Here is a 16,645-nt window from a genome sequence, read left to right as displayed (position 1 = left end):
CCCTCCCCCACCATCAAACCAAAAGACACAAGTGCCAAAAATATCTCCTGAACGATCCCCCCCCCCCCCCCCTGCTGATAAATAAAGTACGCCAACCCCCGTACCTCTTGGCAACCTGTAAGCAGCACATGGTACACAACTAGCCAGGAATGTTAAACTTGGCCCCCAAAAAAACAACCAAATCAATACGCATATAATTTAATAACAGACTCGACTAGGTACCGCAAGCAGCTTGTCTTAAATACTTCTAAACAAAACGGAAGTGAATGCCCCTGTTAATAGGTCAGGTATTGAGGACAAAGTAGGCCAAAATCTTGACCAGAGAAGCTACAGTATTTAGTAAATTGTATTGAAAATTATTATTTCCCCCCCCCCCCTTATTTGTTTTTATTAACAAACCAATATTTTTTTAAAAAAAAAGCGAAGCCACAGAGATCAGTAAAATTTAAATACTGAAAATACGTTTTTTTCCCCTGATGTATAAAAATAGTATTATGTAACCAACCAACCTATAATAAAAATAAGTTTGATAAGTTGAAAAACATATGAACACAAAACATAATATTGTACTAAAAATAGTAAGCTATTAGCGTAGCATATTCTATACAGGTGTATGTTAAATGAAAAAAAAAAAAACCCAGAAGAAAATGAATAATATAACCCAATTATGTTTAAGTATGTAATGAATGTGTGCTAGCTTGTGGAAGGCGAGCCAAATAAAATTCTTGCCAGAAAGGAATACTCACCATTTATTTACATTGGTGATAAATACAACTATGTATTCTTGGAGAGAAAAAAATGTCAAGAATTTCAATTCAAAAAAATCTTTCATAAAGTTCAGCACGAAGACCTTTCTTTTTATTTGCAGTATATATTATGTTTACAGTGCAGGGACAAATTTATCCTTTGGCATCTGGTTATTTATTTTTATTTTAAAAAAAATGCATGACAGATATAAATCACAAATATGAATATTCTGGTAAAAATAAATAAAATCAACTCAGATCACTTGTAAAGTCTAGATCAACATGGAATAGGTGGAACATAATGACTAGAAGTATTAACACTATGCTGGTGACATAGGATTGTTGAGCCCTATAATTATAATATATCTAAGGTCCTGTATACAGGACTAAGTTTGAGCCTTTTAATGACGTAGAACAAAATAAAACTTTTTTTTTAAATTCATTATTTACAATAAGAAAAACAGCTACTTCTACATCTATTAAAAATTTAATAAAAAACTAAACCAACACAATTTCTAAATAAATTATTAAAACTCACAACCAAAATTCATTATTTATGTACTATGCTAAATGATTAAATAAATATGCAAAAATAAAAAAAATAAAGTCTCTAATCTATTGAAAGAAATATAAAATTCAGTGGAAGTAAAATGTTTTCCAGCATAAATGTACAAAGACTGGAGGTACTCAAGCAAGGAATGGAATAAAATTGGTGACAGAACATACGTAACTAAACAACATCTTAGCAAGGTAGTGTTCAAATCAGTGAACAGTTTGTACTTGTCATGGAGTAGATACACTGTCTAACCACTTGTGTCAATGGTTAATTATTGTCATGGAGTATATACCCTTATCTGTCAAATCATTGTTGGAACAGTTTGTACTTGTCATGGAATAGATAATGTCTAACCACTTTTGTCAATGGTTAATTATTGTCATGGAGTACATACCCTGATCTGTCAAATCATTGTTGGAACAGTTTGTACTTGTCATGGAATAGATAATGTCTAACCACTTTTGTCAATGGTTAATTATTGTCATGGAGTACATACCCTGATCTGTCAAATCATTGTCTGAACAGTTTGTACTTGTCATGGAATAGATAATGTCTAACCACTTTTGTCAATGGTTAATTATTGTCATGGAGTACATACCCTGATCTGTCAAATCATTGTCTGAACAGTTTGTACTTGTCATGGAATAGATAATGTCTAACCACTTTTGTCAATGGTTAATTATTGTCATGGAGTACATACCCTGATCTGTCAAATCATTGTCTGAACAGTTTGTACTTGTCATGGAATAGATAATGTCTAACCACTTTTGTCAATGGTTAATTATTGTCATGGAGTACATACCCTGATCTGTCAAATCATTGTTGGAACAGTTTGTACTTGTCATGGAATAGATAATGTCTAACCACTTTTGTCAATGGTTAATTATTGTCATGGAGTACATACCCTGATCTGTCAAATCATTGTTTGATCTGTCCAAAAAGTTGTTAAAAATAATTAACCTCTAACTAAAGTGTATGTTAATTACTGAAGCAAGTGCTCCATGCACATACATATTTAAGCTACCACAGTGCCTGTACCAACAGCAGGCTAATGATCAACATAATTCAATACGATTCTTGCACAGCCTGTTTGTTTATTGCACAACATAACATTTATAACAAGAATTCACCCTGGACATCTGGTGTAACTACAAGATGTCGTAGTAACCTAATGTTTACATGTCACCGACCAATACAATGGCAGATTAATTTATACCCAGGAATTATGCAGTTGTTAACAATACATTATTCTAATATGTTTTTAAAGCAACAAAGTTGATAAAAATTTCATTTGTCAAAACCTTTACAGTAAAAATATTGATAAAAGATTTTGAACATTAAATTAAGTGTGTTATTTTTAGTATTCATTCATTAGTTAAAAAAAAACAACTGTTCTGAAATAACTAGAAGTTTTTTTTACTAAGTTGAGCCAGAGGAATTACAAAGTTACAAATAACTAATTTTTGCCTGCCTAGCTACCATGAATGCAACAAGAGATCCTTGGGTCCATGGACCAACACAGATGTGTCTGTGGGCCACAGACCAACGTCTGTGGACCACAGACCAACACAAATGTGTCTGTGGGCCACAGAACAATGTAACTTGACTACAGACATACACTTGTGTCTGTGGACCACAGAACAATGTAACTGTTGACTACATACACTTGTGTCTGTGGGCCACAGACCAACACAAATGTGTCTGTGGACCAGAGAACATTGTAAATGTGTCTATGGACCACATATATAGAGCTGTCTGTACACCACAGGCTAACAACTGTGTGTGTCTGGTTCACAGATTACAAAACTGTGTCTCTTGATTGTGTCTGTAGCACACTACTACCTCCTGCCCATGGACCAGCATGACGTGTGTCTCACTGGACTGTGTCCCCTAGCTCACAAATCCCAGCTAAACAGATGGTGCTTCACTAGCATGTCCTTGACACCCTCTTTGAATGGCCTGAATGAATCCATTTGCCTTGGTAGCTCCCAGTCCCTGGACAGGCTGAAGGAGAACTGGCTCAGCAGCCTGTAAAGGTTTAGACAAGCCTGCAGTTTAACTAGACACACCCACACCCATATGATCTTACAGATCTACACTAAAAGCCTCAAGCCATCTCAAACTGAATCAAACTGCCACATCTTGCAGCATACTAAGGAACACATTAGCTGGCCTAACATTCTAGAAATCATCAGGTATGAGAGAGATGGCTATACATTTAACACATACATTTTTATGATTCTCAAACTTGTACAATACTAGCCACATATAATGTTTTACCATTTACAAAAGATGTTATATATTTGTATCTGTATCTAGGAAATAGCAGGTCATTATCTCTAAGCTACTATATTACATTTATACTTTAATGTGCCATGTAAACCCAATGGAACAACAACAACATAATGAGATGGCTACATAAATTTGGCACTTGGAACAGATTTTGCTAAGTCTCCCCACCCACCCCATATATATTTATAAAGAGCATTTTCTAGACATATCTCCACATAACCCATACCAACACTCTGCCATCGATAAATATTAAAATAACACAAATCCACAACCGATAAAAACTACACATGCTTCAAATGAAAAACATACTACCTGTATTCTACCTAATTAAATTATTATATAATGAGTTGAAGTAAACAATATATTAAAAAATTTCAAACAAAATATTACAATAAAGTTTAAACACCTAATAAATATCATAAAATTATGAATAAATTATAAATAGAAGTAAATGAAGTAGATATAAATTTTTATACACATCAATATATTACAATAAAATTGTAAATATCTAATTTAAGATGAAAAAATATGTACATGTACAAAAATAGCTAATTAAATGTTACCAATCACAATGCAACACAACAAAGCGTACACCATTAATAAACCAATTATAAAAAAAGCATACTAAAAAGAAAAACCAACCAAAATAGCAGTTCTATAAGCAAATTGTGACCAGCAGTTATACAACTAAAGCCAGCTATGAAAATTAAAATAGTACAAAGCTACTTAATCTATAAAAACATGCTGACAACATTAAGATAGTAAGATTGGATCTTTCTTTTTTTGGCACAATAATTGTAAATAGGTAAGTCTAGATCTGATCAATCATGCCACAGGTTAAGTCACATTTTTGACAATGCTGAAAATGAATTAGAGGATGTGACACTAACATAATATTCCATTTGTATGAATGACAAATTATTTTTAAAAATCAGGATCAGATTATAAAACAGTTAATTATAATTTATATCTCTCGAGAATGTCTCATTAAGAAGTTAGAAAATGTAAACATAATTCCACAAAGATAATATTACAATTTATTTTACAAAAATATTTTACTACAGACCAATCACCAGATTTTAAAAAGAGGCAATGAAAAAAGTTTAAAAAGAAAAAAAAACAAGGCTGAGTCACCCTAAAAAGTTGAAAATCCATCTACAAGCACTATTTAAACCAATCTGAATCAGACCCAACACTTAAACCGTACTACAAGAAGGGGCACAACCCTAGACTCTCAGAGTAGAAGCCCCTAGCAAGGAAGAAAACAGCAAGAGGGTTGTATATTCACATTAAAGGTCCCAGCTGAAAAGGTGGTGCTGGATAAGCATATCACAAACACCCTCTTTCAGGTCAGTGCGGTAGCGAAACCTCTTTCTTGGAAGCTCCCAGTTGGTAGAGAGATGGAAAGCAAAGGATGCCAAAATTCTGGAATTGAGGAGTTTGTTGCATTGTAAGGTTACCACTTCATTACTGAAAAATTTATGATGCAGCTACCAATCAAAGCTATTAAAAATTTTATGACAGAGAATAAACTTTTCATAAACTAAAAAAATGTTTTTGTTAGTGAAACAAATATATACAAATGTTTCACTTCTTTATAAAAAAAGAACTAAATTTAAAATAAAAAAAATGTCTGTAACATAAAATGTAAAATATGTATTGGATTAATAAAACATGTTATAGAGTCAAGTCCAGTTAGTTACTGTGAGCAGGCTACAAGACATAATCTTCATTTCAAGAAATTTGTCCATTGAATTGAATCCCTGTAAAGCTGCATAAAGGGCAATAACTGCTGGTAGAAGAAATCTACACTAGACTATGTTATCTGTCTCTCTGGCTACTGTGTGAGCCATGCACATGTCAGCTAGCTGCAGCCATGGATGAGCCACACTTGGGCTGAGCTATGCCTGTGTATTTAATGCCTGGCTGAAAGCTATGCTGGGTTTATTGTCATAGCTCCCAGCTAAACAGATGGTAACAAACTAGGATATCTTTAGCACTTTCTACAAGGGCATCCTGTGGGTCTTGACAAATTGGCAGCTCACGACCTACAGACAACTGAAAAGGACAGCCTGCTAGAATTCTGCAACAAAAATAAGATATTACTCTTTGGGGGGTTAAAAAACAAACAGAAAAAAAAATCAGAATAAGAAAGGTTTAGCAAGTAAAAAAAGGTTTTTCAACTGATCAAAACAGCTTCAAGGCAAAGGTCCTAGTAGCTAACCTTACTGTAATAGATGAGTAAGTGTATGCAATGAATGTCATTGTGAATTTGTCATTTAGAAAACGATTGCATCACGTTCTCATTTACAAATCAAACATTGCTACTTTCGCCTAAAAACGATGTCATCCAAATGTTATTATTAACCATTACTATTGCCGCCTAAAAATGATTTCATCATTTACAAATCAACCATTGATAGGCCCTACTGCCGCCTAAAAACGATGTCATCAAAATGCTATCATTTACAAATCAACACTTTGTAGGTATTACTGCCGTCAAAAAAAATTATTTCATCCAAATATTATCATTTACAAATTAAGCACTGATAGGCCTAATGCCGCCTAAAGACTGGCTGAAACTAATGTTTATAGTTTGTCACAATCCGCACATAACAAAAGACGAGATAAAATAATTGTATCAGGCTGCGGAGACGGGCGATGTAGAGAAAGATGAAAGACGTGAAACTCGAGAACTAGCAGTAAAACGGGGAGAGAGAGAAAAAAACAGCAGCCAGCGAAGAATGTTAGCAATGCCGTGTTTGAAATACGAGCAGATGAGCGGTCAAATTGGAGAGCAATCAAGGAATGGATTTGTTCAACACTCGAACATGCCACATGTTGCCATTAGTCTCGGCTGCTACACCTGTTATATATCACACTTTAAAAAAAAAAAAAAAGGGGGGGGGGGTTAAATCTTTAACAAAAACCAACAACACCTCTACGTGTTGGCTGCTACACGTGAGCCCCTTTTTATGCAAAGAATGCGTTGAGTGATAGCAGTAGGCTTCTATTTCGTAGTCCACTCTAATCAATATACTTTATGTTGTATGTTTTTGTTGAGGCGGAGACAGATAACTATGGCGAGGATAAGTCCTAATTATGGCGAGGGTAGATCCTAATTATGGCGAGGGTAGGTCCTAATTATGGCGAGGATAGGTCCTAATTATGGAGAGGATATGTCCTAATTATGGCGAGGGAAAGACCTAATTATGGCGAGGGAAAGACCTAATTATGGCGAGAATAAGAACTAATTATGGTGAGGTTAAGTCAAAATTACGGTGCGGATAGGTTATACTTATGGCGCGGATAAGACCTAATTAAGATGAGGACAATACCAAATTAGAGTAAGGATAGGAACTAATTACGATGAGGATAATACCTAATTGTGGCTATGATAAGTCCTAATTATGGTGTTGATAAGACATAATTAAGGTGAGGATAAGTCCTAATTATGTTGATACTAAGACCTAATTATAATGTGGATAAGAGACCTAAATAAGTTTAGTGTGATCTCTTTCCAAGTATAAAATATTTTCTGTCTGCATCTTAACAGGTAAATACCCTCAATGAATGTGTTGAGCGAGCCACTGGCTAGCTAAGGTGACGATTTCAATGATGATAGATATAACAATTGATCATTTTACTAACAGTTTATTATATCTAATCTACCATAGCCAAGCTACGCGATTTAAAAAGAATACAATGGAAAGTGAACAGAAATAGAACGTGGTCTTTTTAAATATTCTAAAACTAAAAATAGTTTAAAATATATTCACAGATAAATAGTGGGTTCACCTCTGAAACAGTGGATAAAAAAGATAGAGATATTATATATATATATATATATATATATATATATATATATATATATATATATATATATATATATATATATATATATATATATATATATATCACTTAAAATAGCATCGAAAAAGCACCTGAGTGACCGAAACAAACTCAATGACTAAAGCAATTGTTTGCATAGAAATCTGACAAGTGTTGATAACCAGAGACGCCGTACAACAATCAGCTATTGCTAGGAGGTGTGTTCAAGGGGTTCTTTCAGTACTTTTATTCGCCACTGCTCGAAGCGGGGGCGAGTTCAGGGAGATTAAAATGCGTAAATAATAAGACGATCTGGGAAAGTTATTCCGCCAGAGATCACAACAAACGAAAAAAATTGAATTCCAGAGGCGCCGAGACCAACAGGCAAAGACCGGTGCAGAAATGTCTTATAGTCAATGTCAAAATATGGCGGCATAAAGGTCAAGGTTTGACATGTAGAACAACTTGTTAGGGCCTTGGAGGTTTCTCGTTTTCCTGGGACGCGGTGCAACAACTATTTACCCGTGATTTCTGTTAAAGAGCTATTTACCCGTGATTTCTGTTAAAGAGCTATTTACCCGTGATTTCTGTTAAAGAGCTATTTACCCGTGATTTCTGTTAAAGAACTATTTACCCGTGATTTCTGTTATAGAGTTATTTACCCGTGATTTCTGTTAAATAGCTATTTACCCGTGATTTCTGTTAAAGAGCTATTTACCCGTGATTTCTGTTAAAGAGCTATTTACCCGTGATTTCTGTTAAAGAGCTATTTACTCGTGATTTCTGTTAGAGCTATTTACCCGTGATTTCTGTTAAAGAGCTATTTACCCGTGATTTCTGTTAAAGAACTATTTACCCGTGATTTCTGTTAAAGAGCTACTCATCTGCGGTCTGCTAATGTGTCATTTACCCGTGTTCTGCCAATGAGCTATTTACCTGTGATTTCTTAAAGAGCTATTTACCGGCGATTTCTGAATAAAAGTATTTAAAGAGTCGCATTGAAATGTTACATTTTAGCTCTGATACAATAAAATGTGAAACCAATTGAAAATCATGTTATATTTCTTCTATTATGTTTTGTAAATGTAAAATAATATAATGAAAAAAAAAAACCACACGACAATTAACCTGACAAGCAAGCACATACTGCTGACCACCTGTTGAGACTAGACTTACACCTGTCCGTACGATTTACCGCAAACGTACACTATTAATGTACCTTCCACCCCTCCCCCACACACTCACCAAACCTAAATGGTAATAGTTGTCCTAACAATTTTTTTTAAAAATCGATTGAACAAACCAAACTGCGCAGGTATAACTCCAGCAGTCAAACTGGCATATCTAGAAGCTCACACAAAAAAAAAACCTGGCGATTGATGAATCATCTGATCCTAATCACCAGCATTGGTTACGCCAATCTGGGCGTCTTGGTGCCAGGAGCATACCTCGCGATCCGAGAATTCCGATAGAATTCTCACACTTCTGACGGCTGTGAGCAGAGGAGGGGAGGGAGGGGAGTTGGGGGGGGGGGGGGGGGGGGTAGAGAAAACGTGGCGCTATCACATCTCTCTTGTCATGTTATTATTTTATACGAGGATAAGAACGCCGCTAAAATACATTTTCAACACGAGAAAAATTGATGGCTCGGTGTTTATGGTGCTCGACGGAGGGGGGGGGGGGGGTAACTTTTTTTTTTTTTAAACCAGTACAGATGGAACAGTTATATTTGGCGAATTCTTCAGTCAATCATAGACTCTCATAGTACAGAGGGCGCGTGTCCTTCAACTCTAGGAAAGAAAATTTAACCTTACGAACTTATGGAAAATAAAACTTGCAAAGGTTGCATTCATTTGGTGAAAAATAAAAAATCATTTGTTAAAAAAGATAATTAAGAAATTAATATTTTTGAATGTTCGGTTTTTTTTATTTTTTATTTTTTCAAAACTTTCAACCCTCGACACATTTTTGCGTCAATACACTAAAAAAATGTTTAGCGCTTCTTCAAATTCCACTGTTACACCATAAGTCAAGTATCCGTCTCCGTTCATCAGTCAAACATGTTTTTCGTATGGTTGAACACACTGTACAAGCGTCAAAAAAACTGACAAGACAAGTTAGAAGAAGAAAAAACAAATTCCGCAAATTTTGGCCGGGAATTTAAGAAGCTATTAGAAACATAAACACACCGATCTAATTAACAGGTAAACTATAGGCAAAGAAGAGCTTCAGCTATTTTCGCGTGCAAATTAGTTTCTTTACTTGCCTTAGAGTAATCACGCTAAGCGCGTCATTCTAAAAATAGATTCATATTATGAATACTATAATAATAAATAACTCAATTCTCAGTGAGGTATTTTTGTCTTAATTTGGCAAAAAAACGACAGCTCTTTACGGCTGATTGGGCTGGTGTATAAATGTGGAAACCGCCACCAATTTGTCCGGGCTAAAGGCGAGTACTCTAGTCCTAGAGCAATGTCAGACAGCGATTCTTGAAAAATTAAAGTTGGAATTAACAATTTAAAAAAAAAAACGAGGGATAGAACTGGACCTATTTAAAAAAACGAGGGATAGAACTGGACCTATTAAGAAAAAAAAAGAGGGATAGAACTCGACCTATTTAAAAAAAACGAGGGATAGAACTGGACCTATTAAAAAAAGAGGGATAGAACTCGACCTATTAAAAAAAACGAGGGATAGAACTCGACCTATTTAAAAAAAACGAGGGATAGAACTGGACCTATTAAAAAAAACGAGGGATAGAACTCGACCTATTAAAAAAAACGAGGGATAGAACTGGGCCTATAAAAAAAATTGCACTAAATTTTGTATAGCTAAAAAAAATCATGAAAACTATTATTATTATTTGACAAAGCTAAGACAGCAATATTTGAAAATTGAATTAAAATGATGCATTGGGATCAAGCGTGCTGTCCAAGCCTGGTCCAGTAGTGCGCAGTTTTAATATCCATTACCAGCCACCCCCGGACATGAAAGGGAATCCTCAGACAAATTTTTGCTTCCGTTCCAGAAGCAATGTGATAACAGACCGTTACACGTAGAGGTTAACACGTGATTCAAATGTTAAGAGCTTCCGAAAACCAGGTACCTTATGGCATTTGAAGGACGCGGCACCTGCAAACATATCTGCCAACTGTTACTTCAAGTATGTAGATTATAAAAAAAGAGGGGGTGAGGGGGGGGGGGTAAACATTTTCAAAACGGTTTTACTGCGCAGTTCTTTTTAGCGTTAAGTAAGCACGTGTTACATAACGGGAGGGGATAGTAGTTGAATAAAAAAAAACTTAGTTTTTTTTATATCAAGTCAAGCTTGTAATCGCACAAGCTTGATCTACTACCAGATTGGTGAGGGGCTGGAGGAAACATGAACATTATAAATCCATTTCCATTTTTAAATCATTAAAATCACCTGTGACTGCTGTATATATACTATCGTTAGTTACGGATTCAATTAAAGAACACTTCTATCAATTAAAGAACACTTCTAAAGTACTTAATTTTATTTAAAAATGATTAGCTTGTAGGACATGTCCAACAACGATCGAGGCAAGCGGTGTTCGGCTCTATCAAAGTGACCATTGAGATAAACCAGCAAACGCTGAGTTAGCTAGACAGTGTCAACAGAGAAACACGAAGCGCTGATTGTGTTAACTCCAGCTCGAACATCTGTTCTCTACTGGAGCATTACTTCAGTGTCAGCTCCAGGGGGAGAACTCCACGCCTAATTAAGCCAGCTGTCAAATGAGCGATGTTTGGATTATCGTTCCTGCGTTTACCTGGGAATGCGATTAACAAGTGGTCAACGCCTTGACACTTGGAAACAATTTGATTCCGTCGTTTACAGCAGTGAACAACACCCGGCGGGGAATGTACTTAACACGGCTGTCTCTACATTGTTAGAGCCACAACCCGGCAGGAATAAGACGTGTTCGGTACAGGCAACCACCCATCAGGAATAAGACTTGTTCGGTACAGGCAACCACCCATCAGGAATAAGACTTGTTCGGTACAGGCCACCACCCAACAGGAATAAGACTTGTTCGGTACAGGCCACCACCCAACAGGAATAAGACGTGTTCGGTACAGGCCACCACCCACCCAACAGGAATACGACTTGTTCGGTACAGGCAACCACCCACCCAACAGGAACAAGACGTGTTCGGTACAGGCCACCACCCAACAGGAATAAGACGTGTTCGGTACAGGCCACCACCCACCCAACAGGAATACGACTTGTTCGGTACAGGCAACCACCCACCCAACAGGAACAAGACGTGTTCGGTACAGGCCACCACCCAACAGGAACAAGACTTGTTCGGTACAGCCCACCACCTAGCAGGAATAAGACTTGTTCGGTACAGCCCACCACCCACCCAACAGGAATAAGACTTGTTCGGTACAGCCCACCACCCACCCAACAGGAATAAGACTTGTTTGGTACACGCCACCACCCAAAAGGAATAAGACTTACTCGGTACAGCCCACCACCTAGCAGGAATAGGACTTGTTCGGTACAGCCCACCACCCACCCAACAGGAATAAGACTTGTTTGGTACACGCCACCACCCAACAGGAATAAGACTTGTTCGGTAGAGAGGGAGGCGGGTCCGTGTGTAGAATATCAGTAGTTGTAGTATATCACAACCGAATACCAGGCCGTTAAACCAATCAGAACCTAACACATCCCAGACAATTAAATTTATCAGGTCCTAAGAAATCTATGACCTAAACATTTGACTACTAAAAATAGAATGCTGTTCAGCTTAACCTTTTCTTCTTAACGTACGATTGAACCAACCGTGTACCCTCATTCCCCCCCCCCCCCACCCCATCACCACATCTAACATTAATTTCATGTTTTAAAATGTCTATGCTGTTATTTTTTATTTTTTTTAATTGATGGCTCACTGTTTTTAAGGCGTCCAATCTTAAGACTGATGCAGTGGCGGAACTAGAAAAAAAAGGCCCCCCCGCAGAATTTTTTTTGGGCCCCTATATATATATATATATATATATATATATATATATATATATATATATATATATAGATATAGATATAGATATAGATATATAGATATAGATATAAATTGAAAACAAGGGTCGCTCTAATTTTTGTTTTTAAATTTCCATCTGGTACACAAGTAAATCAGAGGTTTTCCAACACACGAGCTGGCCCCTTTCAGTTTTCCAAGTGAGAAGCACGGACTCTCTAAATCTAGTCCAACACTCCAAACTGACGCCGATTTTTGTGGCTTTCATCAAAACGTTATCAACCGTGTGCCCTGTTTTCCAGAAGTTGAATTAAATGTTTACAATGTCGGCAGTTCATTTCTTGGATCTTAGGGCGCGGGTTTGCCCACACTACCAACTAGACACGCCAAGGCATGCTGTAAGTCCCTCGGCGACGGCCCAGGTGTCAGGGGAGTCACAAGGCTCTTGGAGCTACCGGTTACATTACTGCACGGGTGATGGGTGCAACACATTGTTTCTTCCGGCAGAGCTCCCGCCCCCCCCCCTCCCCCGAAAACAGTCTATCCTGGAAGAAACATTGGTGCGACACCTAATTAGATTTAGTCATCGAGTGTTGTAGCGAGACTTATTCCTAGTGTTGTGGGAACTTTTAAACGACTGTCTATGGGGGCCAACTTGCTCATATGTGATGCGCTCTGGATGACACTGCCGCCGGTTGTATTCAAGTAGTAACCACATCCGCTTATGCAGGATCACGGGGCGCTATATCACATTTTCACATATTTCCGTTAGGAGTCCCCACTCCAATATGTACAAATGTTAGGCCTATGACAGAAACCTTTGCGGGGCTGTACTCAACAGCTTCCCAAGTTTTCATGGCGATTGGGTGAATAATGCAGTAATGCATAATAGACAGAAAAATGTTTTTCACATGTACAACTGTATGTGGCCAGGTCACTCGTTGGAAAACCTTCTGATTTAGGGGGGGGGGGGAACTAACAAAAAGCCAGACCCTCACACCCCCCACCTCAATGACGTCATTTATGACTATTAATAATGTTCAATTAATTCTAAACGTTCTAATTAATTTCTAAATTATATAAAAAATAATCTTACCTGCCCTGTTTTGTGAATGAATTAGATGTGCCTAATACTATGAAAGTAAATTAATATCTGTTGACTAGATCTAGTGCTGTCTAGTGTCTGACAAAATGTGCTGAAGTGATAAATCGTACGGTTAGGAAGTAGTTCATAAACGATACATTTATCTCCTCGATACTTGTGAGGTTGAGAAAGAGGGATGGGATAGGGGTCGGCTCGGGGAAAAAATCTTGAAAGAGACAACAAAACGCCTTGATCTATGTACATCAGCATCGCCCATTGGAAAACTTACTCAGGGGAGATAATTCCAAGTATAGGCCTTAAAAGTTTACTATGGTATTTCTTGTAAAAGCAAAAACAAGTAAACGTATATAAAACTGAAGTTTCTAGTATTATATTATTTTTTTTATTTTTTGTAGGATACAAGATAGTACAGGATACAAATTCAACAACTATCACAAACACATATTAACATTGAAAAATGTACAATGGATTTCGGGTCCCTTAACAATGCCGCAAAGAAGAACCGCGCATCATTAAAGCCCACTTCATATGTAGCGGCTTTTTGTGCTATGGACTTTGTTGTTTTTTAAAAAGAATTTTGCCGGCGACAGCGTGTGTTTGATTGTAGGGAAATAGAACTCGGCCTTGACGATGGTTTAAAAATACAACTATAAATAACAGTTTTAAATATGTAAAAAAATTTGTCGACAATTTTTGAACCCATTTTTGGTCCCCATCCCCTGCCCCATCCGCCACAGTACACTTTGGAGGATCGGTCAAACAGTTACGTGTCCTCTTTTTAGCTATCAAATGGGGGGGGGGGGGGGGGGGGCAACGAGTCAAAGAAGTCATTCAAATTTGAAGAGCTGCCTATATTTTACACTGTAGTTTGTGTAATGGATTTTATCTTTTGCGGAAGAGCGTGGTATAGTGACTGTAAAATAAAGATAATCGTACCGCAGCTACTGTTTCTTTCTTTTACAAACCAAATATTAAGGCAAAAATGCACGAAAATTAAATTCAAAATTTAAAAAAATATTAATTTTGGTCAGCCGTGGGCCCCTAAACGGCCTGCCCCCCCCCCTCCCCCCGCGCATTGCGGGGTCTGGCCGGACTGTAGTTCCGCCCCTGTTCATCAGGTAAATGAACAACTACTGACTAGTGTCTTTAACAAAATGTGCAGAAGTGGTCAGTTTACAGTTCAGTAGTTCATAGACGGTTCGTTAATCTATGCATTACATCTTATTGTAAGATTAAGGGTATGGTGAGGGGTAGAGGTGAAGGGTAGGGGTGAGAGGGGGGAGGGGAGAGAGTTGGGAAGGGAAGGGGACAAGAAAGCGCCGATAAACATCTACATCAATAGTGCCGACTTTTTCCGGTCGCCTAGAAGACCAGGATAGTCGCCGCAACATTTCCCCAGCGCGATTTCAAAGCGTGCCGGCAGTAAAATTTCAGATGCTTCGCTGAAGGGGGATAACTTAAACTTTTACAAGTTTAAGGCTACAGTTGTTAAAGTAAAAATTAACGCAATTATAAATGTATGAGATCGAAATAAATAATTATATTTTTTTGTAGAATTCAGGCCAGTAGTTTAAACACACAATCATAGATATGTATTTTAATAATGTAAACAATATAACAATGCTTTTTTTGTTCTCCTAATCGACGCCACTAAAAAGAACGGTAGGCTAAGTCTTTGAAGTTGTCTATATGTCTGGCGGTCTTTCGAGCAATAGTCTGTGCATTTTTCTCAAAGACGTTTGCCGACTATCGTGTTTGTTTGTAACTGTAGAAGAAAGATAACTCGACCTCCACCTAATTTTTTTAATTTTTTTTTAAAAATAATTTAGCCAGGATTTTTGGGCCCCCAATCGGTCTGGGCCCCCCCGCATTGCGGGGTCTGGCGGCACTGTAGTTCCGCCCCTGGACTGATGTGTGTCGTGTTATGTAGCTAGTAAGATACACTGAAAATACATTAGATCTCAAGTAAAACACGATGTTTGGTCATTGTATTCAAGTTGACGTTACCAAACTGTGGTTACATTAAACAGTCACAGGTATCTAACCGAAAAGAGAATGAAGTGGGAGGGGGGAGGGAAGTTAACTTTTTTTGTTGGAATTTTAATTTAAAAAAAAAATCTTTTTCAGCCTTGACCTTGAGACAAAACGAATGTTTCGCCCAGTGGGAGTGCAATGCCCTCTCGCTAACCAGATGTAGGTTTAACAGTAGAGTGTCTCTGTCGATGACGACACGCTACAGACAGGAGTGGTGACTGAAATATGCCTTACAATTTTGGGTATGAAGAATTCTAACGGCTTTATGACAGTGTAGGTCTATTGTTCCAAAACGGTATACATTATTTTTAAACATTGAGTTGACACGTAATACTTAATTGTGCTGGAGAAGGTTCGCAAAAAACGAAGGACAAACTTGTAAATATATAATACATCTTATAAACGAGCCCTTCTATAGCATATATTTTTTGCCCAAGAAATTAATTTTGACAATACTTAATGGTTAATTTCATATTATTTTGATATAAAGCAAATAGGACAGATGAATATTTTTGGTAAACAGCAAACAGGCTAGTGGATTTTCTGAAGGGAGGCAACATGACAGTGGATGTTTCTGATGGAAGACAGTGGACTTTTTCAATGAAGGGGAAACAGGACCGTGGATGCCCCTGGTGGAAGGTAACATGTGGTTGTTTTAGACAGAAAGTAGACAAGAAAGCGGATATATTTTATGGAACATAACAGAGGAATGGGGGGGGGGGGGGTCCGAAAAACTTGGTTTTCATACACGTTTTAACTCGAGATAATGAACGCGATAAAGAACCTGAAGAGAAGAGGTTATCAACGCACTGGAAACAGATGGCGGCGATGGGAGCAATGAAGGTATGCTCTAATGATAATTAAGTCAAGGAAGAAAGTGTCAGAGCACGTGCGGTGTTAGGGAGCACGTGCTGCCTAAATCCAGCGAGCATATGCTCCCGTCCGCGGGTATTTACCTTGTCATCCAGCGGGCGGGTCTGTGAGGGCGTCTGATGCTTCAAACCCAATGGCGAAATGTTCACTTCAAACAGGGTGTAAAACGTTACAGATATAACACAGCCATTAAGTT

General features: G+C 37.5%; 1 protein-coding gene across 3 annotated transcripts in view; it reads right to left on the bottom strand.

Moving 5' to 3' along the window:
• Positions 1–936: 936 nt before the first annotated feature.
• LOC131948315 (small G protein signaling modulator 3) overlaps positions 937–16,645 on the bottom strand; it is a 32,225-nt gene continuing 16,516 nt past the window's right edge. The window contains exons 19-20 of one of the 3 annotated variants that reach the window (XM_059309889.1): positions 4,883–5,019; positions 3,225–3,330 (exon numbers count right to left, since the gene is read on the bottom strand). In XM_059309889.1, coding sequence (XP_059165872.1) covers positions 4,884–5,019 — 136 coding nt within the window. In that variant the 3' untranslated portion in view covers positions 3,225–3,330; position 4,883. Of the gene's footprint in view, positions 3,331–4,882; positions 5,678–16,645 lie in introns of those variants that run through there. The other 2 variants (XM_059309890.1, XM_059309891.1) reach the window with 2 other exon arrangements.

Source organism: Physella acuta, unplaced genomic scaffold, assembly GCF_028476545.2.
Source record: "Physella acuta isolate Inbredline_101_S28 unplaced genomic scaffold, ASM2847654v3 ptg000638l, whole genome shotgun sequence".
Classification (NCBI taxonomy): domain Eukaryota; kingdom Metazoa; phylum Mollusca; class Gastropoda; family Physidae; genus Physella; species Physella acuta.
This window is presented reverse-complemented; position numbering and strand designations above follow the sequence as displayed.